Raw genomic sequence first — 26,882 nt, forward strand, 5'->3', positions numbered from 1 at the left:
CTTTGCTTCCAAACAACCATTACAACTGGTTTTATATATTGTGTGAGCATCAGACCATCAAACAGTGTATCTTTACTGACGTGTTGCTGCAGTGATGATCTACAGCAGCAATCTGCCATTTATATAAGGGCAAAATGTGCATCTATATTTAGTTGTGAAATTGGCCTATTATACTCTTGATGTTTACAGAGGCTAACATAAATTAATGATGACAGCTATGAGCAGTGCATTAGTTAAGCAGCAGAGTTCTTACCTTGAACTTGAAGGTTCCAGCTTTAACTTCAAGCATATATACTAGTTTTTTTCACACATTAAAGGAAGGCTTCTGAAACCATTACCTTTTCTTGACCAGGATTAAAGAATTTCATTTTGTGGTCTCTGCCACTCTAGATAATAATAGATAATAGTTTTGTTTACAGATCTGCCTAAATTTTTTCTTGGGAGGAAGCTGATATTTATAGCATTTGTGGGGAATAATTAAGCCATTAGAGAAGGTATTGATGCATACTCTGAAGTTTGTCCAGTAAGTAATTCACACTGAAAAGTTTGGCAGAGTAATGTAACGTTACTGGATTTTATATTGCTTTTTTAAAAAAAGAAGTTTAATTCTCAAGTATTCTTATGCAGTTCATGTCAGAAGTAACTATAGCAACTATAGATTACACTGTTAACTATGACCAGAGATCTGACAAGTATGCAGGTGTTCAAAGGATCGTGAGTTAAAATGATGAATTCTTTGATGAATTTTTAATACAGGTTGGCCTTCTTTCTTTGAGTCTGCATTCCAGATGAATTGATAAATAACAGAACTGTGCAGTGCTAGATTCTCTTAAGCAAACTAGTAGGGAAGATCTATTTAAAAAATCTGTCCACTTGGCTTCTCTTTGGATCTTAGTTGTTGCTTCTTTAAAGGAGAAATATGAAAGGCTTTAACCTTACTCCTTTTCAGTGGAGAGATTCTTTTTCTCATGTTAAAAATATCACTTCTATTAAACCGAAATATAGTTTTTGAATTCTTGAGTTCAGATACCGCTTGTATGAGAGCCATAGAGGATTATACAATCCTTTTCCTTGGAAAAAATCTAGGAGACCAAGGCTGCAATCCAATGCATGTCTATTCAGAAGTAAGCTCCATTGAGTTCAACGGGACTCACTCCCAGGTAAGTGTGTATTGGATTGCAGCCTAACAGTGTTACTCTGTTATAACAAATTATAAAGCAACATAAAGACTTAAAAAAATTATTGCAGAATGCATTTTCATAGGCTCGAGCCCATTTTATTTTGTTTGCAGGATCAACAGATATTAACTACCTTAACTACGCACAACCTGTCTCAGAATAAGAGAGCTCCTGTTGGCAGGAAGGGCGGGATATAAATCAAATAATAAATAAACAAACAAATAAATAAATAAACAGCCATTGCTCTATTGTTTCAAAATTAAATCTTAGCTTGCTCCAAACATCACTTCAATTCCATTCACTCCCGCCTCAAATTTGCACCTAAAGCTATGTGTAACCAAGGTAGCAACATCCACTCCCAAAGAGGAACTAATACATGACACCTGTACTTCAGAGGGGTTCTGCCAGAGTTAACCCAATGTCCAGCATCTCATCCTTCTTCTGTGATGGTAACTGTTTCCTAATATTACCAAATTTTCATTTGAGTTATTCCCACCAAGTGGCTGATGTTATAATAATAATAGTAATAAATTTAATTTTTGAGTCGCCTATCTGGCCGAAACCACTCTAGGCGACGTACAACATTAAATTCAACAATACATAATAATACAATACATAATAAAATACAGCGCAGTCAACAATAACCATTTTAAAAAGCGGCAGAACAGGGCCATCAATAGACAATTTAAAAACAATATAAAGAAATTAGCCCACCCCGGGGACCCCAAAGGCCTGTCCAAAGAGCCATGTTTTTAAGGCTCGGCGAAATGTATCTAGGAAAGGGGCATGGCAAAGATTGAATGGGAGGGAGTTCCAGAGAGTGGGGGCCGCCACTGAGAATGCCCTCTCTCTAGTCCCCACCAACCTAGCTGTTTTCGTTGGTGGGACGGAGAGAAGGCCCTGTGTGGCTGATCTGGTCGGGCGGCTTAGTTGGTGGTACTGGAGGTGCTCCTTCAGGTAAACTGGGCCGAGACCGTATAGGGATTTAAAGGTTAAGACCAACACCTTGAATTGGGCCCGGAAAACAACTGGAAGCCAATGTAGATGAAATAACACCGGCGTGATGTGATCACGGCGGCAGCTGTTTGTAAGCAGGCGTGCCGCCGCATTCTGCACCAGTTGTAGTTTCTGGACCGTTTTCAAGGGTAACCCCACGTAGAGCGCATTGCAGTAGTCTAAACGAGAGGTAACCAGGGCATGTACCAACAGTGGGAGCTGATGAATAGGAAGGTAGGGTTTCAACCTACGTATGAGGTGTAGTTGATACCAAGCTGCCCGGCTCACTGCCGAAATCTGAACCTTCATGGACAGCTTGGAATCAAGAACAACCCCGAGGCTGCGGACCTGATCCTTCAGGGGCAATTTTACCCCATTAAGATTCAGGTCAGCAACACTCAACCTTCCCCTGTCACCCACAAGTAGCACCTCGGTCTTATCAGGATTGAGCTTCAGCCTGTTTCTTCCCATCCACCCACTCACGGATTCCAGGCACTTGGACAAGGTCTCTACAGCCAACTCCGGTGAAGATTTAAAGGAGAGATAGAGCTGCGTGTCATCAGCATATTGGTGACATCACAGCCCAAAACCCCTGATGATAGCTCCCAGCGGTTTTACATAGATGTTAAACAGCATGGGAGAGAGGATAGAACCCTGTGGTACTCCACAAGTGAGGGGCCAAGGGTCTGAAACCTCATCTCCCAATGCTACCTGTTGATGCCTGTCAGAGAGAAAGGAACGGAACCACTGTAAAACAGTGCCTCCTATTCCTAATCCCTCCAGGCGATCTAACAGGATACCGTGGTCGACGGTATCAAAAGCCGCTGAGAGATCCAGGAGGACAAGAAAGGTGGATTCTCCCCTGTCTAGTGCCCTCCTCATATCATCTACCAGAGCGACCAAGGCTGTTTCAGTACTATGCCCAGTCCTGAAACCCGATTGGTATGGATCTAAATAATCCGTTTCATCCAAGTGTGCTGACAACTGGTTATAAAATTTCTGAGCCTGATCCACCACTTTCAGGTCATCCAAATATAAAAACACAATGCTATTACAAGGAGAGTAGGGTTCATACACCCTCTTGCCTTAGAAACTGCCAGTTACCACCCTTTGTCATCCACCTTTAGGCAGCAGCTTCCTATGAAATGTCCTCCCACCCCCAGGGTCTGAGCCTGCTGATGGTAACTAGTAGTACATTTCTTGTTCCATTTCTCTTGTTCTCTCAGCAAGATGGCTATGATTTATAATAATATTTATTTGTTTGTTTATTTATTTAAGGCATTTATATACTGTTTTTCAGACGGACCTCACAAAGCAGTTTACACAAGATTATTACAACAATGTAATGGTTTTTTTAAAAGTTACAATAAAATGAAAAAGACAGCTTGCTTAAGAAGAATCTGTTACTGCTTCTTCTCCTGTCCTCTTGGGTTGAGATGGTTTGATTGCAGATGCCCCTGTGGTGACAGTTGGGGAAAGGAGGGAGGGGCCACTATGGCAGCTGGATGGTGACCAAGTGATGTGAGGAAATGGTGAAAGAGTCACAAGTAGCATGTTCTCTATCCATGGTATTAGGTGTATCTTTTTGGAAAGTAATAATGGGCTAACAAGAAGTATATATTTATTTTGAGTTTTAATGATAAAATGCTACAACAGGCTTATAATTTAATTAGGAGAGAGCTCCCCAAGTGTTTTCCTGATCACTGCCCTTATCTGAATCGCCTTTAGCATATGCACTCTTCTTTGTCCACACTACACGCTGCTCCTGACAAAAGTGACACTGGGAAGGAGCCAGAAGCCAAGGCAAGCACCATCATTAGTGCTGCAAAAGACAACAACTCCACAGTGACTGCTCTTGCAATTCTTGTGTCAAGGTTAGAAGACAAGGAGGGAAGTGGGACTGGCTGCCACTGTGTCAGACAGCGTGTAGCTTTTTCTGCTTTTTAATACTAGCTAATGCAAATGGGCACTAGATTAATGTACAAGCTGTGTCATTCCCACTGGCTTATGCCATTATATCATAGTCTCAACAACCTTTCAGCCCCTAGGGCCTTATTTTATGGTTATGGCCCTCCAAACCAATCACTTTTTATTAGAACTACAGTGCTGTCACTTCAAAAGACTTTTGGTAAGATGTATATAATATGGCAGTGTAACAATTCACATTTCAGGAATAACTGAAGGAATTTTTGATTTTTTCCTCATTAAAATGGAAGAAACAGTACCAAATAAAATGCTAGCACAATTGTTGTATAACATATGAATATAAAAATAATGCTTTACAATAACATGTATCTGCTGTATTTTCAACCAAATTTTTGACTTTCTGGAAAAACAAAACTGAGTTTGAAACTGGCATATTATTGTCCTTCCAAACTATAGAACATAAGTGTGATATATAAGGTTGGATCCAGAGTTAGGGGACAATCCAAACCCAAGATCTCTTGAAATGAGCAAGTTGGGATGTGGCAGATCTCTGGCTCAGCCGGTGCTACTTTGGCATAAGTCCCCAACCCCAGTTCACCCAGAGATATGATGGTGTAAGTCCTTCATTCTGGCTCAGCTGGGACTCAGCCGAGGCTGATGTAAGTCCCCCAAAATGGGCATTCTAGGGGCATGGTGGGGGCAGGATGGGGGGGGGAGACTTACATCTAATCCAGACTTCTTGCAACACAGTTATATGATCTGGCAACCCAGAAGAATTTCCATAAGCAAAAAAGGCTTGTTTTCCCTCTGCCAGGCTCAGCTGGCCTCACACCTGAACAAAGTTTGGAATGGGGGTGATTTGTACTGGCTTAACTTAAGCTGGCGTAATTTCTGCCTTCTTCATATAGTTAGGATTGCTCTGCATGTCATGCCTAGATAAGACCCATTAAAAGTAATGGGACTTGAGGTTTTCGTAGTGGGACACTTTCCTGGCAGTAATTGCCATTTAATTCAATATGTCTCACTCCTGAGTACTTATAGGATAGGATTACACGGTAATAGCCTATTTTCTAACACAGAAATTGGCATTATACAGCAGCACAGTACATATAAATGCTGCTACCAGTGGGCTTTATGGATCTTGTCTCTGGCTGTGAACAGAAGTAATTTGTGGGACAGTACCCGATGGAGCAAAGGAACTGTTGAATGGGTAGATACTAGTCTGTTGTAGTAAATAATGTAGCAGTGCACATGTAGCCTAGAAGGGGAAACGACTGGAGATGATATTGTGCGCATGTCAGTTTTCTCTCAGTGATGCATAGACTGCACCCTGTATTTGCATGTTAATGCATGATTTTTGACTTTACACTGAATGGTGAAAATTAAGAGCTTCTCATTTTGTGCTGCATATTTAAAAATTTTAATTGTTTTTAACTGTTTTTAGAAGGTTGATCTTAACTATTTTTAGAAGTTTTAATTGTATTGTTTTAATATTGATGCTTGCCATCCTAGAAGGGTGGGGTATACATTTAACAAATAAATAATAATTAATTAATTGATTATTTTCTACTGGCATATCTGTATATGCAGTAATAAAATAAATGAAGATACCTATAACGCACACTAATAATTGAAAGTAGAGGACATAATCGATCAAATTATCAAGGGGATAGTGTACATTGTGTAGTGGTCAGATTGTGTAGAACAATAGCACTGGTGGGAATTATGGGAAGGACTGGAGGATACCTATATATAAGAATGTTGGAGTAGTGAGAGAGAGAATATTTTGAAGAAATGCTATCTGCTTTCTAAATATTTATTTATTATTTGATTTATATCCCGCCCTTCCTCCCAGCAGGAGCCCAGCGCAGCAAACAAAAATGCTAAAAACACTTTAAAACATCATAAAAACAGACCTTAAAATACATTAAAACAAAACAACGTTAAAAACATTTTTTAAAAAGGGTTAAAGGGCTATTTAAAAAAGCACATATTAACAAGCAATTCTAACACAGATGCAGAATGGGATAGGTCTCAAATTAAAAGGCTTGTTGAAAGAGGAAAGTTTTCAAAAGGCACCGAAAAGATAGCGGAGATGGCGCCTGCCTAATATTTAAGGGAAGGGAATTCCACAAGGTAGGTGCTGCCACACTAAAGGTCCGTTTCCTATATTGTGCAGAATGAACCTCCTGATAAGATGGTATCTGCAGGAGGCCCTCACCTGCAGAGCACAGTGATCGACTTGGTATATAAGGGGTATATACCTGGTCCCAAGCTGTATAGGGCTTTGTAAACCAAAACTAGAACTTTGAACTTGGCCCAGTAGCAAATGGGCAGCCAGTGCAATTCTTTCAGCAGCAGGGTGACATGTTAGCCCCAGTGAGCAGTCTCGCTGCTGCATTTTGCACTAGCTGCAGCTTGTGGACCAACCTCAAGGGCAGCCCCACATAGAGCACATTACAGTAATCCAGCCTGGAGGTTACCAGTGCGTGGACAACAGTGGTCAGGCTATCCCAGTCCAGAAATGGCCGCAACTGTCTTACCAGCTGAAGCTGGTAAAAGGCACTCCTAGCCATGGAGGTCATCTGGGCCTCTAGCGACAAAGATGGATCCAGGAGCACCCCCAGACTATGGACCTGCTCTTTCAGAGGGAGTACGACCCCATCCAAAGCAGGCAACTGACCAATTATCCAAACTCAGGAACCACCAACCCACATATGGAGTTGAATCCAAAGGTTCTATTTCTTCTATCAAAAAAGCCATCCACTGATAGAAGGACTCCTTCCTCTGGGAAAAAAAAGGCTGCTTCTGTCCAAAGAAACTCCTTCAATTGAAAAAGGGAGCCTTTGGATGCAACTAATTATGATAGAGCAATAAGCATTTGCCTTGTACGGAGTTGGACCATTGGTCCCTCTAGCTCAGTATTTTCTAGACCAGGGATGAGGAACCTCTTTCTAACTTAAGAGCCACATTCCCTCATGGGCAGCCTTCTGGGGGCTGCATGCCAGTGGTAAATGGAACCAAAGGCGAAAGTGGATGGAGCAACGGATATGACTCTTACCTCCATACAGTCACCTACAATCAGCAATACTCACCCATACCTCTCCATCCAGATAAACAAGAGGCATTATCCTAGTTCAAGGACACATTCCAGCCAGGCAAAAGCGTTTGAGTAGAGCATGGGGCAAGGGTTGGCTTGGATACAGTCGAGAGGACTGGAGGGCTGCATTTGGCCCTTGGACCTGAGGTTTCCTATCCCTGATCTATACTGACTAGCAGAGGATCTCCAGGGTTTCAGATAAGGGTATTTTTATACCTAACTGGAGATGCCAGAGTCTGAACCTAATAACTTTGCTTGCAAAGCATCTACTCAAGATATGGATTCTCAGACTGGTGTTTGAGGAAGTGTGGCGTAACACAAGTAATTATATTTTGTGGGTTAGTGACATATGAGAAGCACCAGCTTCTATCCATCTTACTGTATACTTCCATGATGATGCCCCCTAAGATTAAATTTGGTAAGCTGCACTACATGTTTTCTGCAAGTATTATGGAAGTGAGGACTATGGTGCCATTTGCAGAGCTATTGGTCAAAATAAGTGATAATTAATAATAATTAATGGGAACATAGGAAGCTGCCATATACCAAGTCAGACCATTCATCTAGCTCAGTATTATTAACAGTGCCCGGCAATGGCTTTTCCAGGGTTTCAGACATGAGTCTGTCTCAGCCCTACCTGGTGTTGCCAGGGATTGAACCTAAGACCTTTTGCATGAAAGTCAGATGCTCTACCACTGAGCTATGGCTCTTCCCCAATGGTATAAAGGATAACATTATGCTTTATGCCAAACAAAGCATCCCTTTCTATTGGAATAATTCCATCTGTCCTTTTATTGTACAAATTCTCAGTTTATTGTTTGACATTTGGACAAAGCGTCTGCAGCATAGCTCTTCTTAAAAGATCTCATATTATAAAATGTTACTCTTTAATTTTCTCTGGAAAGAATACACTCTCAGTAGGGCTCAAAGAACAAAATATAATTCAGCATTATCCACAGGTTTATATGTACAGTACAAGAATTACATGTCTGTATTTGGAAGTTTGTCAGAACACAGTATTGATGAACGTCCTGCTCTGTTGTTCTTGTTTCAGTTTACAAGCCTTGAGAAAGGAAAAGTCCCGAGATGCTGCTCGTTCTCGCCGGGGGAAGGAAAATTTTGAGTTCTATGAGCTGGCCAAATTGTTGCCACTCCCTGCAGCCATCACCAGCCAGCTTGACAAGGCATCCATCATCCGACTAACAATTAGCTATTTGAAGATGAGGGACTTTGCTAATCAGGGGGATCCTCCGTGGAACTTGCGAATGGAAGGACCACCACCCAACACATCAGTAAAAGGTATGGGGTTGGATGGTCATAGTATATGGAATGTGGCAGCCAGTACTGATCTCTAAATTGAAATGTTTACCGTCCTTTCTTTTTTCCCTGCATATCAAATCCTTTAAAGGGATACAAATGTGGAAATCTGAGGTCTGCATGAGAAAGACACCATGTGAAGGTGAAATAAACCTCTTATTCTATTTATATTTTATTTTAAAACAAACATCTCAGCACAACTATTGTACTGAGAAAATGAAATTAAGTATGTATTTTTACGACTTAGACCACGATTCAACACTGAATTAAATGCCTCTGAATCCTCTGAAATCAGTGAGCTTAAGCAAACTTAAGCCTGTGTCGGATTGTTGCCATGAAGTGCAAACCCTATGCATGTTTATTTGGAAGTAAGCCCTACTGTGTTCAAAAGAAAGTTCTCGTAAGTAAGTTTTCTTAGGATTGCAGCCTTACAGTTTACGTGCTTCTGCGTGAAAAATTGTCTCTCTTCCCACGACAGTCTGTTAAGTTGTTGGTCTTGTGTACAGAGATAATAATTTTTAATTATTATAATCTTGTTGTGTTTATTATTTCATAACTCAGCAGATGTGGAAGCAATTTCACAAAAATTAACTTAAAATATAAGGAATTAAATAATTTAATAAATGCCATTTCACTCAAAGTAGGTATTACAGAGGCCCTCAATATTAAGTACAAACATATATAGTAACATACATTATGTCTCTAAAGTTGAGGTACTGAAAGTGAAAGTAGAGTTCAGATATTATGTTATTATTTATGTTTCACTGTGTTTTATAAACTTGTATAAACTTAAAATATACCTTACAACTGCTTAGCTATAACTAAACAGTTTTAAGAGATCAGAAATATGTATAAAATGTATCAAAGGGTCCTCTTCATATTTGTGGCCCATTACTTTAATGCATTGATTCCAGTCCACAGACTCTTGAGCATCAGGGCTTTTCCATAACTTTGTCCACATGAGTTCACCACACTCTACATCACAAGTTGCACATCAGACTCAGGAGAGAGTGGAGGTGAAGCTGGGAAAAAATGGGAAATTTTAACTGCATATACATATTTCTTGTGCTTATCTTTGGATCATGGTGAGTGTGCAAAAAGCAAAGGGATAGCTCACTTTTAAAAGCTTTCTTAAATATTCTCTGTTAGTAGATATAATAGAATTTTATTCAGTTTTTCTTACTTTAATCAGTCATTTCCTAGGTTTATCTCTTTTTGAAGCATAACTTTGACTAAGCTGTTTAACCTTGTGTGCAATAAACAGTAAATTTTTACACAACTGAGAAGAGTGAAAAGTTATTTCTGATTTTGTATATCAGCACTTTTTCCCACAGCTAACTTTAGAAAAAAGGCTACATTTGACTATTGTGGTAGCTGTGAATATACAGAACAGCCTCATTTGGACATAATGCTAAACCGTACTGTGCTGTCCTTTCCCTCTCCTTCTGTGGCACATCCATGAAGACAAGATCAGGAGCATTTGCTTCCATTTTCAGTTAACCTGTTTGTTATTATGCCCACACTGGGAATGTGTTTACTTTTAACTATGGTTTATCTGGACAAGTCACCATGGGTTGTATTCAAGTAAGCCATACTCAGAGTAGACGCACTGAAATTACTAAACCTAGGTTAGTCATATCTGTTAATTTCTATTATGAATATGACTCGCATGTATTGCACCACGTGATTTTAAGTTGGCTTGTTTGTACAAGCCATAGTTAAAACTAACCATGGTTTATCTCATTTGGGACATCATAACAAACTAGTTAGTTGAAAACAAGCAAATCCTTCCAATCTCCTTGTGGCCATACCAGAGGAGGAGAGGGAAGGGAGGAGTGCATGACCCAGAGACTTGTTCACATAACACGAAACCATAGTTCAGTCATGTCTGAATGTAGCCGTAGTATTTCAACAAAAAGAAAATGCTTTAATTTTATACTGGAGGAATCAGTGTAGAAAGTAATGTAACAATTACTGTTCTTACCTGTAATCTAGAAAGCATACACTTAACATGGATTGGCATCTATATGTTTCAATAGATTCCATTTTCTATATATTGGTGTAAATATGAGACTGGATCAGAGTAATTGCTACCACTTTCTGGATATCAAAATTTGTGATTATGTGTTTTAGGGTCCTCTTGAAAAGCTGACTTTAAAAGGAATCTATGATTTTCAAGCCATGTGGGTTGTTCTTCATTTGATAGTCTAAGAAATATTTGTACATTTCCTATAAACAGTACGTACTCAGGTTTATATGTTCCAGTGTCTGCATCATCTGTGTGCTTGCTAGAATAACCTCTGTTGAAGTTGTATAGCCAAAGAATATATGTAATGGTTTTCAAGAGAAAGAGATTTATAAAGATGTGTTGCACTTTTTATTCAGCTGAATAAATTGTGTTCTACTCTAATCCCAAAATATTTTTATCATCTCTTCCTGGGACTTAAGGGCTGAAATAATTGAAAATACGTTAGTGCGTTGTATGCTCAAGCAGACCTAGATTATAAAATAAACACAAGATTTCCAAACCAAGGTTTCTCTCATGTTAATTCAGGGGCATGGGGTATTCACAAAGGGCAGTCTGCAGACAGGTGGGAGCTGCTTAATCTGCACAGAACCCTCTGGATATTTTTAACTGATTTTTTTTTATCTGAAAATCTCTGAAACCAGAAGTGAGCCCAATTAAAGGCCTGGGGACCTCTTCAGGGGGAAATCAGAGGGTATGGGGAAACACAATACTCTCCTGTAATTGCCTCATATACCTTAGTATCTTTTGATGAGAGACTGTATAGTTCCAACCTAAGAGACTCAGAAGGTACAGTGAATAGATTTGGTTACTGTCAGATCACTCATCATTTGGGGAGCTAGGGAAGGATTCCCCATGGATAAAATGAGCAAACAACATATTTTGCTTTGGTTTGTGTCCTGTCCTGTAGCCTTCTCAAAGCTATGTTGTCTCCTGAAGCTTTACTACTGAGGGGTACTTGTTCTGCTCTCTGCTTCTGGTAATCTGTGATCTAGATTGTATGGGCGGAACCAGTGAATAGACTGTAGTGCCTTGAAGCAGGGAGGTTGGATTTGGTGGCCTTTTGGTCCATTCCAGTTCTGTGATTTCACAAGCCAATATGCTTCCGGGCCAGATTCATAGTGTTGGTTTTGACTTATAAAGCCTTACACGGTGCAGGACCACAATATCTGCTGGAACGCCTCTCCCGATATGAACCCGCTCGTACACTACGCTCCACATCGAAGGCCCTCCTCCGAGTTCTGACTCAGAGAGAGGCTCGGAGGGTGGTAACAAGAACTAGGGCCTTCTCGGTGGTGGCCCCTGAACTGTGGAATAGTCTCCCCGATGAGGTGCACTTGGCGCCGACTTTGCTATCTTTTCGGCGCCAAGTTAAAACCTTCCTCTTTTCCAAGGCATTTTAATCTAATTTTAATCTTATTTAGTTTTAAACTTGTTATAATTGATTTTAGATTTTCATTTTTATATGTGTTTTTGTTTTATTATGATGGGTTATTGTATGTATTTGTATTTTTGCTGTACACCGCCCAGAGAGCTATGCTGGTCGGGCGGTATAAAAATCTAACAAATAATAAATAAATAAATAAATACTGCCTCTTCATCTTAAACTACTCTTTCATTTTTTAAAACATTCACTGTGGGACTTCTTTTTATATGGTATAGTTCTGTGAGAGTGAAAGACATCTTTATAGTTGGAAGGTTTATAAAGCCGGTTTATAAACCATTATTTTTAAACAATATTAAATAAATTCTACTACATTATTCTGGTAAATTGTGTTTTGTTATATGTGTGAATCTGCTATGTATGGATGAGCTCATCAGTGCCTATGTTTTCTTTATTCACTAATTTTCTTTCAATATAAATCCATTACGTTTTCTGAACAAATATTTTCGAAATTATATCAAAAGACCCTAATTCTCATATAGTAAGATAGTTTGTTGTACTTTGAAGGGTAAGTAATCTCATATACTGCTGCAGGTTGTTTATAACAAACATGGTTTCTAATCCTGCAGTAAAAGTACTAGGCACTGTATTTGTGCTTTGCCAAACAGGCTCCTAAAAGCATTTGGAGAATGCATGAGAAATACTTATGCTTATAACCCATGGCCATTTGAAACAATGAGATGGTTTGTGCAAGTTAATAATTCCATATCCAAGCTTATTTTTAAATTTGTCCCTGACCGACTGTACAGCCATTTAATCATTTTAATTTAGAGCTTCAAAAAGGTGCTTCACTCTGTCCTGTCTATAAAGGCTGATGAATTTGTTTTCTTATGCATGTTTTGTATGGATTATTCCAAGTTATGCTTGCAGAAAGAACATTTAGGTGCCACTGTGTAATATTTCCAAAGTCAATTACTTCATGGAAATTATATGTTAAACAATTGCAAAGAAAGATATAGTTTTCACCATTATTTTTATAAATATCTATATTATTACAGATCAAATATACCTTATTCAAGAAATGGCAATGCGTTCCCAGCAGTGGTTCAGCTAAATGACTGGTTATTGTAACCTTTAAATACATTTCATTGTTGTTCCTACTGGTTTAAGCACTTCTCTGTTCTTTGTCATCTTTGTTTGGAGGACATCTAGAAAACATTTTATTAATCTGAAAAGCAATAGCCATTGATACCTAGAAAATATTTCTAGTATAGGAGACTTCAGTCCCCCACTTTCCATCATTGTTACCTGAGGAATAGAAGTCACTGACTGCAATAATATACACATTTTGTGGTAGTTGACTTCAAACATTGCATTTTCAAGATCAAGAAAAAATTATCCCATAGTGTAGATTCATGACAAATATATTTCTAAGGAAATGTGTAATAGAAGATCTAATTTAGGAAATAGAGATCTAATTTAAACAGGATGTTGTGCCTAGCACGTACTTAGGGGAAACTGTTATTATCAATACAACTGTTAAAAGATCTGTCATTCCCATTATTATAGTCTCATATGCTTTTGTTGTAACCATACAGCCTTGATGTAGGGTTGTTGTTGTTTTATGACATTTGCTGCCAAATTCTGGAATAACCTGTAACTTGGCAATGAATTTAGGGGTTAAGATAAATGCCATGAAATTCAAGAGGGCTTGCCAAATTCTACCATCAGCTTATTTCTTGATCCGAATAGAGACTCTTGAGTTGAAATTTGAACGTATGAATGCAACCCAAAATCCACATAACTAACAGCACAATCCTGATCATGTCTGCTCAGAAGTAATTAATTCTTACTGAATTAAGCGTAAGGATACACTGGTAGGGATGGTAAGGATGGGGGAGCAATTCACACTTCCGTACACTTTCCAAAACAATATGAGAACTAAAGCACAGTCATCTTTTGAAATTCACCCGCCTGGATTTTGCAATGCAGTTCTCCAACCAAGCAATGCTTACCAAAAATGCATATGTTTGGGGGAAATGTGCATAAAATGAATATATTAGTGAAAATAACATACAAAATGCAGCATATTGGGAGCAATTGCATATTGGGAGCAATATACACATTAGTCAAAACTGAAAACAAAAATGTGTTTATTAGGAAAAAGTTACACTAAAATGCTGAAGAATTTTCATGAGGTTTTTTTTTTAAAAAAACTTGCAAATTGCTGCAGAAATATGGAGAACTGAGTTTAAGATTGGAAAAATCAGAAACTGAGAGAACTGAAATGGACAGATCCTTCCATCCCTTCTCCCTGGTAAGTGGGGTTATGTTTGTGACCTAAATAAGGCTACCAACAATGTAGTCCTACAAGTGTCTATTCAGAAGTAACTGCCATTAAGTTTAGTGGGATTTACTCCTATGTAAGTATGTATAGGACTGCAGATTCAGGTTGTATGTAAGCCCACATACTTGGGAGTAAGCCCCATTAGTGGAATTCAACGGGGCTTACATGTGATAGACATAGGATTGTGATATTAGTTTCATAGATCAAAATAATTCATTAATTAGTTATTGGGTATCAGTCTACATTCAGCAGAATGAAAAGCTAATGCTTTTCAGCGATGCAACCTTGGGGCGATAAATTTTGAGGGAATATTCAAAGGATAATTCTCCTTGCACATGGCAAACTAGAAGCAGCATTTAGCCTAGCCTTCTTCAGATGCTATTTTGGGAGGTGGGAGATATTCAAATGTGAGCTCCTCCTAAATTGATACAGTCAAGGATAAGCTTTAATTAAAATACAATACATCTCATCATAGTAGGAAAGACTGTGACCAGGTGACGTATGTGCCTTCTGTTCATGTCTTGTTAATGGGCAACTTTAAAGACCCTGATGTTCCTTCTTAGGATTCTTTATCTTAGAAAAGAGTCCTTGAAATAGAGAACAGTCCTCTATCCCCTTCAAATAGATGACTGTCCGGTAAAATAGAACACATGGCCACCGATCATTTGATTCTGTTGACTGTGCAATCTAACCTTTTGAAATTTTTGTTCTGACTTGTTTGCAAATTGGAGGCAGCATGACACCACTTTCTGGGAACCACAAGTGAGAAGAATGCTATTTCTCTCATGACTTGCTTGTGGGCTTCCCATAGGTACTTTGTTGACCACTGTAAGAACAGGATGGTGGACTAGATAGGTCTTTGGTCTGATGCAAAAGAGCTCTTCTTATGTTCTTAAACGTTATAATCAACAACATAATTTATTTCCTTTATGGATGTGTTCCAAATAACTTTTAAAACTAATGATACACATTACACTGAAGTGTAAAGTGTTTCCATATTTTGGTGGGCTAATGATGTAGATTTCAGTTAATATGGGGTACCATATTGCTTTACAAGGTAATAAAATAATTCACAAGTGGATTCAGCCTAATGAGGAAATTAACTTCCTGGTGAGGAGAGTTAAAGGAACAGATATTTTTGTTACTACTTGATAGTTTTTTAATGCATGTTTTAAATAAAATTTATAAGAGAAGTATTTTCATGTTCACAAAAAGATATGCTCAATATGGAGAATGATGTGTGAGCCTAGATTCTGCCCCAAATCGAACTTCTGCTTATCTCTTGAGACTTGACTTGCTCTTGGAATGGAAATTTATAAATTACAATGTACTAGAAACAGCTTGTCCAATAATACAGTCCTGTACAACTGTTTAATTTGTATATCTTTTCCTATGATTTTGGCATGTGTTTGTATTATTTGTTCTTTTAAACATTGTTACTACTGTCTGAGGAATAAGGCAGGTTATAAATTTGAAATAATAATTTAGAAATATAACATGCATTGATAGCATCTGAGTTTTTTGTTGATTTAGGAGGAAATCCCACATAATATATTGTCCATAACAGCTATGACCCAGGTGAAAGTGAGCTGAATCTGAATGTAGTATTGTTAGGATCTAATCAGGACAGCAGTGACATCCCTGACACAGGAACAAATGAAGAGAAGCCACTTCCATAGTCAAGCTAGGTGTACCTGTAAATGTGGAGTTGCTGCTGAAAATGGTAGCATCACATCTCAGCTTCCTTTCCCAACACCTAGTAGAGCTTTCATGTAATCTGAAGTCATGATGTTCTGTACATAATTGAAAGCCGGTAGGGGGAGGCACAGAAACATGGAAAATTGTGAGCATGCAGCTGATATTTTCAAAGGCAGCTTAAAATTTAAGTTGAAGATGTTTTGACTAATCCAATTTGAATTTGCTTGTACACCTAGGTGACAAAATGACAAGAGAAGAGCAAAATGTGCAACCATTGTTTAGATATTCTGGCATCTGAATACATGACAGATTTATATAGCTATGACTTTGTGGGCCCTTTATTGTCTACCCCAGCATAATTCTCTACTGCAGACTAGCTACTAACTACAGTTATTGCACATATATGTTTATGTTTATTTATTTAACATTTTGATAACCCATCCTCCCAGGGATCCCAACAACAGGAGGTGGGGCAGAGGTTCTTGCGTCAGATAGTAGAACCATAATTTTCTACTTCTGAATTTACAAATGTTTATGGCATATTATTGTTAAGTCTCTTATTGAGAATAACATTTCATAAATAGATAGACATACACGTAGATATACACCTATGCACACACAAACATGTACAGTAGGGCCCCACTCATACAGCGGGTTATGTTCTGGACCCCCGCTGTAAAGCGAAAGCTGCTGTAAAGCGGAACTCATTGAGTAGAATGGCGTGGGATGCCCGAAAACCGCCATAAAAGCGGAACAAGCGCCGTAGGAGTGGGGCTTTAGTCTAATTGCGTCTAATTGAGACCGCTGTATTAGCAAATTGCTGTAAAGCGAAGCGCCGTAAAGCAGGGCCCTACTGTATAGAGAAAACATGTAAACAGGTGAGCCAAAAGGCCATGAAATGCAATAGGTACAGTCTGTGACATTCCTATATATAGTTCAATTTTATATTAGATAATCACAGTGAACACAGTGGCAGTGCTTGGGGATAGCTCAATATTCCTAGGTTTTCTATGCTAATTTAGTGGGGAACAAATGCATTGTCTCAATTTTCAGTGGGTATATCTACATTTACATATATATATTGCCTATGAAAGCTTATGCCACAATAAATATATTGTCTCTAATGTGGCATTATGCTCTTTGGTGTCTGTGCTGCATAACATGGCTGTCCCTCTGGATGTTCATTAGTCCCATGTTTTCTTATGACAAATAAACTCCTAAGACTCACTTAACAGTAGAAGCCTATACATGTCTACTGAGAAGTAAGGTCCATTTTTTTTCATTGGGGCTTGCTCCAAGGTAAATGTGTATAGGATTTTTGCCTTACTAACTTAATGAAAAGCCCTATTAATCAAGCTGTTGGGGTGGTTTATAGAAGAAAAAGAGTAAAGTAAAAATATATTGGCTGATATCCAGTTAAATGATACTCAAAATAGACCCACTGATGAACTCTAGTTCATTGATTTCAGTGAGTCTACAACTTAGTTGGATTTCACCTCTATTTTATGTGGAGATTCTCTATATTTACAAAGAAATGATTTAAGTTTACTGTTGTTTTTTCCAATGAAATAAAGAAGTGGTTCCCAAACTTCTCCCCCACAGACCACATGAAAACTGCTGAGGGTCTCAGTGGACCACTTAATGATTTTCATGCCAGTTGTAGCAATTGCAGTGCACAGTGTTAGATGTTGCATGATTTCTAATTCTATTTTTATTGTTTCTTTTATTACTTATATATTACCGTATTCCATAGAATTCAAATGGTAATACAATAAATTATATCAGCAATAAGAGAAGCAATTAAAATACAATTAAAGTGAATATTAATATGTATCATCTCCCATCTGCAATTTCAAATCCACAGACATGCTGCAGGCCACCTGAATGTGGACCACTGGTGGTCCGCAGAGCACAGTTTGGGAATCCCTGAAATAGAGCAATTTATACCTCTAAATTGATTGATTCCTAACTGAAGTCTTCCTCATGCTCAGGGTGTGATATGAAAGCACTAAAGGTACACTTGTTTATGACTGTCTGTTTGATTCTATCTTTGGATTATGCACTTCATAGACATGCTTAAGCTCTCATTTCTGCTTTCATTTGTATCAAATGGAAACAGTGGCTTTTGTTTCCTATGGGTCACTGCCACATGGATGTGCAGAATTGCCTGCCACACTTCATTCATCATCCATATCACATAGATCAGCAATACATACATACTTTGTTCTGATAAATTTCCAGGCAATTTTTAAACCGTGCATTTATTTAGAATTGTCCTGATAACAATTTTCTATGTTAAATGGTTATGTTAACCAATTCACAGAAACTTAAGAGATGGAAAATCAAGCGTTTTGATGTTGCATTTTAAAAAGTGAAATGTGGCCATGTGCACATTTCCATAAAGTTCAGATTTCTCTTATTTTTAGATGGTAGTGCTGTGGATGATAGCAGTTCATTTTGAGTGATACACAGGTATATGCATTTTACCAAGCAATTTTATAATAAATCTGCACGTGTCTTCATTCTGCATTGGATATTTCAAAGATTTAGGAAAGTGGATACACTGGACTATATGTACACACTGGAACAACCCATGCATAATTGCTAGAGTGGTCCTTGAGATTTATACTGTTACAATACAAAGTGCCTCTTCCTAAAACAACCTGCTGTGTCTTAAAATCTTTGGAGGAGGCTCTTTTCTATGTCCAACCATTAGTGGACATTATGTGGTAACACTGAATAAAGTTTTCTCTATGGCGGAGCCCCTTTGTGGAGCTCTTTCCATGTACATACTGCTGACAGCTCAGTGCCAGGTTAAATGTATTTATTTGCCCAGGAAATTTAAGTTGTTTAAGTTGGTGATTGTAGACTGCTCTAGTGTTTCTAGCTGCTATTATTTGTATTAGGTGGTGTTAGAAGGGGAAGAGCCATAGCTCAGTAGTAGAGCATCTGCCTTGAATGCAGAAGGTCTCAAGTTGAATCCCCAGCATCTCTAGGAAGGTCTAGGAAGGACCTGTGTCTGAAGCTCTGGAGAACCACTGCCAGAGCTAGACGGACCAATGGTCTGACTCTGTATAAGACAGCTTCCTACGTTCTTATGCTAACTATGTTATTGTTGTTTATTTTATAATACTGGTTATTTGGTTCTGTTACATGCTTTGTATCCCACACTAATCTCTTTATCGATGGATAGATTATAAATCTTTTAAATAAATAAACCACTTTTCAGTTCAAAATTGTTTGCTATGCTGCAGTGGAAGCATCAAAGGTAACTCCAACTGTGTGTGTAGTTTTCTGCATAGTGGTTAAGGTGCTGGACTACGACCTGGGAGACCAGGGTTCGAATCCCCACATAGCCATGAAGCTCACTGGGTGACCTTGGGCCAGTCACTGCCTCTCAGCCTCATGAAAACCCTCTTCATAGGGTCGCCATAAGTTGGAATCGACTTGAAGGCAGTACATTTTTCTTTTCTTTTTTATAATTTTTTTTTATTCAAATTTTTCAAAAGACGAAACAAAGTCAAACAACAAAAACATAACAATACAACAAAAGAAAAAAAATAGTTGACTTCCGATTTGTCGCAGATCAACTATAAGTATATAATATATATCAAACCTGTCCCTTAATATATACATACAGGATCACTTTTCTCCATAGGTTATCTTAGTTAATCGTCAAATCCCAATATCATCGTTTTATTTTGATCTTTCAACAAAAAGTCTAAGAGAGGCTTCCATTCCTTAAGAAATGTGTCTGTCGATTTTTCTCTAAGTAAGCATGTCAATTTATCCATCTCTACTAAGTCCATTAATTTCAATAGCCATTCTTCCGTTGTTGGTGTTGATTCCATTTTCCACTTTTGTGCATATAATAATCTTGCTGCCGTAATCATATATAATATTATTCTTCCATATTTCTTTTCTATTTGTTTATCCATAAAACCCAATAAAAAAAATTCTGGTTTTGACTGAATATTTATCTTTAGAATTTTTTGCATCATCCTACCTATCTGTGCCCAAAATGATTTTGCCTTTTTACACAACCACCACATATGATAAAATGATCCTTCTTGTTGTTTACATTTCCAACAAACATTAGAAACATTACTATACATTTTTGACAACTTTTCTGGAGTCATGTACCAACGATACATCATTTTATAGAAATTTTCTTTAAGATTGTAGCATAATGTAAATCTCAAGCCTTTTTTCCACATATTTTCCCATTGATCCATTGGTATGTTATAACCAAAATTTTTTGCCCACTTTACCATACACTCTTTTACTTGTTCTTCTTCCATATCCATTTTCAGCAAGAGTTTATACATTTTCGCAATTATATTTTCATCATTTGTACACAAACCTATTTCAAAATCAGATTTACTTATTTCAAACCCATACATTTTCTTATCCATTTTATATCTTTCTAACAATTGTAAATAGGCAAACCATTGAGAACTATATCCTTCCTTTATCAGTTGTTTGGCAGTACATTTTTCTTCATGCACAGGTTCCTATGTATGATTACAGCCCTAGGTTCATAAAAGTAGAATAGCCTAAGAACACACCATTTAGTTAAAAAAAATCAACACAAACCATAAAATATCAAGCTATTTTTAGTTATTTTAAATGACCAAAAAAGTACTGTACAGTCCTTATCAAAATTTAAGTAGTTCCTTCCCACATTTTTTCCTACATTTGCAAAAACATTGTTGTTTTTGTTTTGCCTGAGAAAAAGAGTATCTTAGATGAAGCTTGTGTAATCTACTTCATCTAGTATTTCTTATTTATTCGTCCCTTCCTGTATTCATTTTCATTGTTATCTCTTACTTTCCTAGCCATGGCTGTTACGTATTTGAGCACAATGCCTACTCCTCAAAAAATGGCCATTTGCAGGTGGCTTCAGTGAGTTGAAGTGACCACATGGAACACTTGAGGGATCATAACCTAGGATAGAGACACACTCACTGTTATGCCTGTTCCAGTGTGTCTCCTCCTCTCTTTTCTGAAAATGGGAGCGCACAACATGAGTCAAATTCTGCCCTTTTTTACTGTAAAGCTTGGTGGGATCTGTTTGAGTTTTTTTTAATTCGCTTCAAAAAGATTTTGTAATTGATCGGCAGATCAACCCATTGTCCCTTCAGGTGTGGCCAATGGAAACACTTTGTTGTAGGTGACTAATATGCTCACTGCCCTAGTTTCAGCCTGCTAAATAAGTAAAAATGCACTCCATCCATCATGATTTTCACACAACCCTCGCTTGCCTCAGAAGGACTCATATGGGAAAATCATTCAGTTGCTTATGCAATAAAGTAAGTAAACAAACAGGATCATGTCTGGTAATCGTATTTGTCATTCTGCTTTGTGAATATTTGTTATCCTCTTTTTTCTGCTGTTTTATTTTCAGGGTTCTTAGTCAGGATCAGGAGGGCATTTTGAGAAATAACTGGGAAGCCTCCTTTCTGGGATGGCAGGAAGAAGAGACTCAGCAACACTTACTGCTAAGGAAAAGGTTTTGACTTCCTTTGAATCAATAAGTCTGATTTCTGCCTCTGTGGAGGCAGAAGGTCTCAGCTCAAGCTCATCAGACTGCAGCTACAGTTCCCCCCAGCCAATGTTACCCTGCTGCTGCAAGAGCTGGACTGGTTGTCACGTTGCTGTTGGGCCAGGTTCAAGGTACTTCTGTTAATTCATAAAACCCTAAACAATTTGGGCCCAAAGTACCTTGAGGGCCACCTGACTTCTTATGTTCCATCTTGATCACTGAGATCTTTTGATGGGACACTCTTAGCGGTTCCTCACACCTCTGAAGTTCAGTTGGCCTCCACCAGGCACTGAGCCTTTAGTGTGGCAGGCTCTGCCCTGTGGAAATCCCTATCAGTAAGGTTTAGCAGGTACTATTCCTTCTGTCTTTTGGGCATCCCTTGAAACCTGAACTTTTTAGACAGGTCTTTGGAACATGAACTCTCTAACCAATGCAGTAATTATTGATGCTTTTTATTGTTTTTAATGATGTTTTTATTGGTTTTTAAATTTTATTGTGTCTTATGTTGTAAGGTGCCTTGATGTACTTATATGAAAAGTGCAGCTTATGAATAAAATAAATAAAACTAAAGAACTACAGACACAAACTACAAAGAAACTGGGGTCAGGAAATGGGGCTTTGTTCCTCCCTCTCCCATCACTAACCTTATTTATTTATTTATTTATTTATTGCATTTGTATACCGCTCCATAGCCAAAGCTTTCTGGGCGGTTTACAACAATTAAAAACGTTAAAACAAATATACCAATTTAAAAACACATTTTAAAAAGCAATTTAAAAACACATGCTAAAATGCCTGGGAGAAGAGGAAAGTCTTGACCTGGCGCTGAAAAGATAACAGTGTTGGCGCCAGGCGCACCTCGTCACAGAGATCATTCCATAATTTGGGGGCCACCACTGAGAAGGCCCTCTCCCTTGTTGCCACACTCCCAGCTTCCCTCCGAGTAGGCACCCAGAGGAGGGCCTTGGATGTTGAGTGTAGTATACAGGTGGGTTCGTGTCAGGAGAGGCGTTCCATCAGGTGTTGTGGTCCTAAGCCTTGTAAGGCTTTATAGGTTAAAACCAGCATCTTGAATCGAGCTCGGAAACATACAGGCAGCCAATGCAAGTGGGCCAGAATCAGTTTTATATGTTTGAACCGTCTGGTCCCTGTTACCAATCTGGCTGCTGCATTTTGCACAAGCTGCAGCTTCTGAACCGTCTTCAAAGGCAGCCCCATGTAGAGCACATTGCAGTAATCTAACTTGAAGCCAGGTTATCCCTGTCCAGATAGGGGCGTAGCTGGGCCACCAACCGAAGTTGGTAGAAGACACTCCGTGCCACCGAGGCTACCTGAGTTGAATCCAATTAAGTCATTGAGTGAGCAGCATGACTTACGCAAGCCCTACAGAACTTCCCCCCTCTCCTGCCCTTGTGCTGCCCCAAATCTGCCGCTCCAAAGGATTGGGGAAAACCCCAGAGCAGATTTGGGGGGCAGGCGGGGAGAGAAAAGGGAAGCTACAGTGCGTTTGTGGAGGTCGTTCCATTTATGCAGTGACTGACTTGCATACAACCCTGTGTTGTAATCCGAGCCTTCCTCCAAAGACCGGGGCATTGATGGTTTCTCCCCCTTAATCCTTTCACAACAACCTTGTGAGGAAGGTTAGACCAAAAGAGAGAATCTGGCTCGAGGGTACCCAGTAAGCTATGTTGCTGAACAGGGGCGGGAACCTCAGTTGAAAACAATTGCAATGAGTGATGCTCTGAGTTTATAGCTTTTGTCCCATAGCGCTCTGGTATTGGGAAATAAAGGAACAAAGGTGGGAAGCCTTGTCCCAATGTGGATGTCTGTGTGATAAAATACTGTAGAAATTCATCTGGGAATTCTTGCATTGGCCGGGGAAATTGCTCTGGGTGAAATGAAAACATTTGGATCCTACTGAGCTGAAGAAGGCTGTGCCGTGCAGAGTAAAGGCAGGGCTGCTGTCATTTCAGAAGACAGATTTTTAAGAACAATTACATCATTCCACGTCAGAGGTTGTCACAGAATCAAAGAAGACCACTGATTAGGACTTCAAACTCCAGGTACAAAGAACACTGAGCAGTTCTAAGCTGCATGATTCCCCCCCCCCCACTGTGAAGAGTGTTTTAGACCTGAAGACCAAGGAGTCAGCTGTGATGCTGCTATAGTGACTAGTGCAGAGCTGGGAAAAGTTACTTTTTTTGAACTACAACTCCCATCAGCCCCAGCCAGCATGGCTACTGGATTGGGCTGATGGGAGTTGTAGTTCAAAAAAGTAACTTTTCCAAGCTCTGGACTAGTGTCACGACTCCTAAGAATATGTGGGTGCCATTTTGCAGAGACAGGGTCCAACTGTATCTAACATGCTGGCACCCATATATCATAGGGCCTATTGTCTCCTGTAAGAGGCACTTGGATCTGTAAGGCTCTCAGACAGGTAAAGAATATTGTGTCCTAGGAATCTAGAGCTATCCACTAGGACAAAAAGTATGGCTGCTCCAAAGAGTGGGAGCCTATTTTGCTTTTCCTCTTACTATTTCTAATGAGACTGATAAGAGGTACCATAGTTCTTGCCACTGGCAGAGCAGGTACAGGTGAAAAGGCATTTCATCCACTTCCTCTAACACCAGCTACTGTGACATAGGATTAAATGGAAGTCAGCTGGACACTTTCCGTCTTGGTAGGCTCAGTCACCTCATCTTCAGAAAGAAAAATGTTCACATTGTACAACCTTCTTTAGCTAGATGTTGTGATTGTTTTCATCCCCCAAAGATACAAAAACATTGCTCTGCTCACTGCTCTAGAACAGGCATTCACCATCTGAACAGGGTATGCCAGGAGATAGAGATTTTGAAACCTCAAAAAGTGAAACAGTGATCTCCAGATTAAAGAATATGGGGGAAGTTTCCCGCTCAGAGCCGTGAAATCACCTTTTGATGTAGAATCAGAGACCATTAAACAGTATGCACCTTGCAACTTACAAATGAACTGCCTGCAAATTCTGTACCAATAAGTGCCCTGGAAGAATACCCAACAATGATGGGATTGCCATTCCCAGCAACCTGTTAGACCAGCTGGTAAAAGAAAGGTTGGCACACCCCAGAAAACATCTCTGCCTCAAATAACCTTTGTTTTACAATCTCGCTAGATTCTTGTGGAGATGCTATGAGTCCTTAAGGTGAATGCCCCAATGGTGATGCTGGCTTTCCAGCCTCCATCAAGGTGGGTTGGCAGCAAAGGCACAAGTGATCCCAGTGATATGAGTGAAGAGTTGGCATTGCAGAAGAACTTTAATGGTATCATGATTCATACCTCAATGGCCTCTTTAGTCTTCTCAAAAGCAGCATATACTTAATGACTGATCCATTGCCTTTTAATTCATTTTTATTTGGCATATCTGTTTCAGTTTTTTTTTAGTTTTTAAAGCGACCTTGAGTTTTGCTTTGACAGTGGAAAGTTGAATTTTCCAAAATAAAAATGTGATCCTTGGCTAGCATAGCAATAATCCTCTGCCACTTATGACTTGACTTTCTAAGATGGCATTTGTAAAGTTAGGTCTTACAGCTATCTTCAGTGTAGATGCCACTCAGGCTGCTACCCAATTGTAGGACATGGTCCAAGTAACCAATGTTCTAGCCAGGAAGGAATCTTTGACACCAGGCATGATCAATAGATGCTAAAACCAATAACTTTACTGCCTCTCTCTACTTCGGCCCCTGGGGTCTAGACTCAATCCTTGTTGAGTAACACTAAAAATAAGTTTTGCCATCTATCTTTAAGAAGGGTGGCAAGAAAGCAGCCAGTCATCACGATTCCTTTCAGGTGATAGTTGCCAAGAATCAGGTTTCCAAAAAATCAAGCCCTTGTCCTACAAATGTCAAAGCAACCAAAGCAGAAAGCTCTCTCAATGTTGACTTCTAAATCACCAAAGCCAGCAGATGTATCATACCTGGACTACCACCTGCTGTTAAGTTCACCCCTTTCATGCAACCCTAGATAGCATCCAAATCTTTCTGAACCTGCCCAATAGATTTTCCACCAGAAGACAATCTCAGTACCACTAAAGGTTTTCTTCAGATATCCTTGGAGCAGATCACAAATCCTGGGAACAGATACCTTGGAGCAGACCACCCTGTCAGGCCTCCAGGATTTGGCAAAACTAAGTGACCACATAGTTTCTTGCAAAGACATTGTTCAGTGGTTGACATAGCACAGATTTGTCTTCAAAAATTCCAGTCATTTTCAAGGGGAAGGGCATTCTTCTTCCAGCGCCAACAATTATTGCTTGAATAATTGGGTTTTTTTGGTTGGCTCTCTGTATATGATTCTACCTTATACAGTATTGCCATTTGTCAATTGTTTTGTTTTTAACCTTTTTTTTAATTGTAAGTGGCCTTGTGACACCTTGCTCTAAAAAGCATAATGCATAAATTGATAAAAGATATTACAACTGATTGGATAATTCCAGCTGACACGTTGAGTCCTTTAAGAGTATTAATTGTTTGAGTAGGCTGTCTGAACCGTTGCCTTCCAAGTTTGGATAAAACTTTGTCATATGTTAATAATAATAATAATAAAATACCAGTTACCAGTTGTTTACCAGGCCCAATTCAAGGTGTTGGTATTGACCTTTAAAACCCTATACGGTTTTGGCCCAGTTTATCTGAAGGAACGCCTCCAGTATCACCAATTATGCCGCCAAATAAGATCAGCCTCGCAAGACCTTCTCTCGGTCCCACCGGTTAAAACAGCTAGGCTGGTGCGGACCAGAGAGAGGGCATTTTCGATCGTGGCCCCCACCCTCTGGAACTCGCTTCCTTTTGACCTTTGACATGCCTCCTCCCTGATGGGTTTTCGCCGAGCCTTAAAGACCTGGCTATTCAGGCAGGCCTACGGGGTTTCTGGGGTGGACTAGTTTTATGGTGTATCAATTGAAGAATGGTTTTAGATGAATTGATGTTATGACTTGTTGATTTGTATATTGATTTATGTATTTTGCATTGTTGTACGTCGCCTAGAGTGTCCGTTAACTTGGACAGATAGGCGACTAACAAATAAAATTTTATTATTATTATTATTATTATTATTATTATTAACCATCATGTCAGAGGAGGCTCAGGAGAAGGTTTCTGGGCCTGGGAGAGTAGATTTTCAAATCTAGAATCTTCACACATCAGGTTCAGATTGTTGATGGTGGGCTTCTTTGCATCTGTAGAAAATCATCAGATGGCCTCCAAGGTTTCTGTCTCATAGTCCTTGCTACTTGGTAAGAGATAGTGTATACCTAAAGACACCATGGCCCAAAGGATTTCTGTATCCTTTTCCTCCAGATACTTCAGCAAATCAGCAGACCTAGAAGACTGTG

The 26,882-nt window shown here is 39.1% G+C and overlaps 1 protein-coding gene across 9 annotated transcripts in view; it reads left to right on the forward strand.

Annotated features, from left to right (window-relative positions):
- Positions 1–26,882, forward strand: part of NPAS3 (neuronal PAS domain protein 3) — a 1,108,131-nt gene that overhangs the window by 304,777 nt on the left and 776,472 nt on the right. For 8 of the 9 annotated variants that reach the window (XM_061611612.1, XM_061611611.1, XM_061611614.1 and 5 more), the window contains 2 exons: positions 8,255–8,499; positions 8,609–8,659. In XM_061611612.1, coding sequence (XP_061467596.1) covers positions 8,255–8,499; positions 8,609–8,659 — 296 coding nt within the window. The remainder of the gene's footprint in view (positions 1–8,254; positions 8,500–8,608; positions 8,660–26,882) is intronic. The other variant, XM_061611613.1, reaches the window with a different exon arrangement.

Source organism: Rhineura floridana, chromosome 2 (genome assembly GCF_030035675.1).
Source record: "Rhineura floridana isolate rRhiFlo1 chromosome 2, rRhiFlo1.hap2, whole genome shotgun sequence".
In the NCBI taxonomy this organism is placed as follows: domain Eukaryota; kingdom Metazoa; phylum Chordata; class Lepidosauria; order Squamata; family Rhineuridae; genus Rhineura; species Rhineura floridana.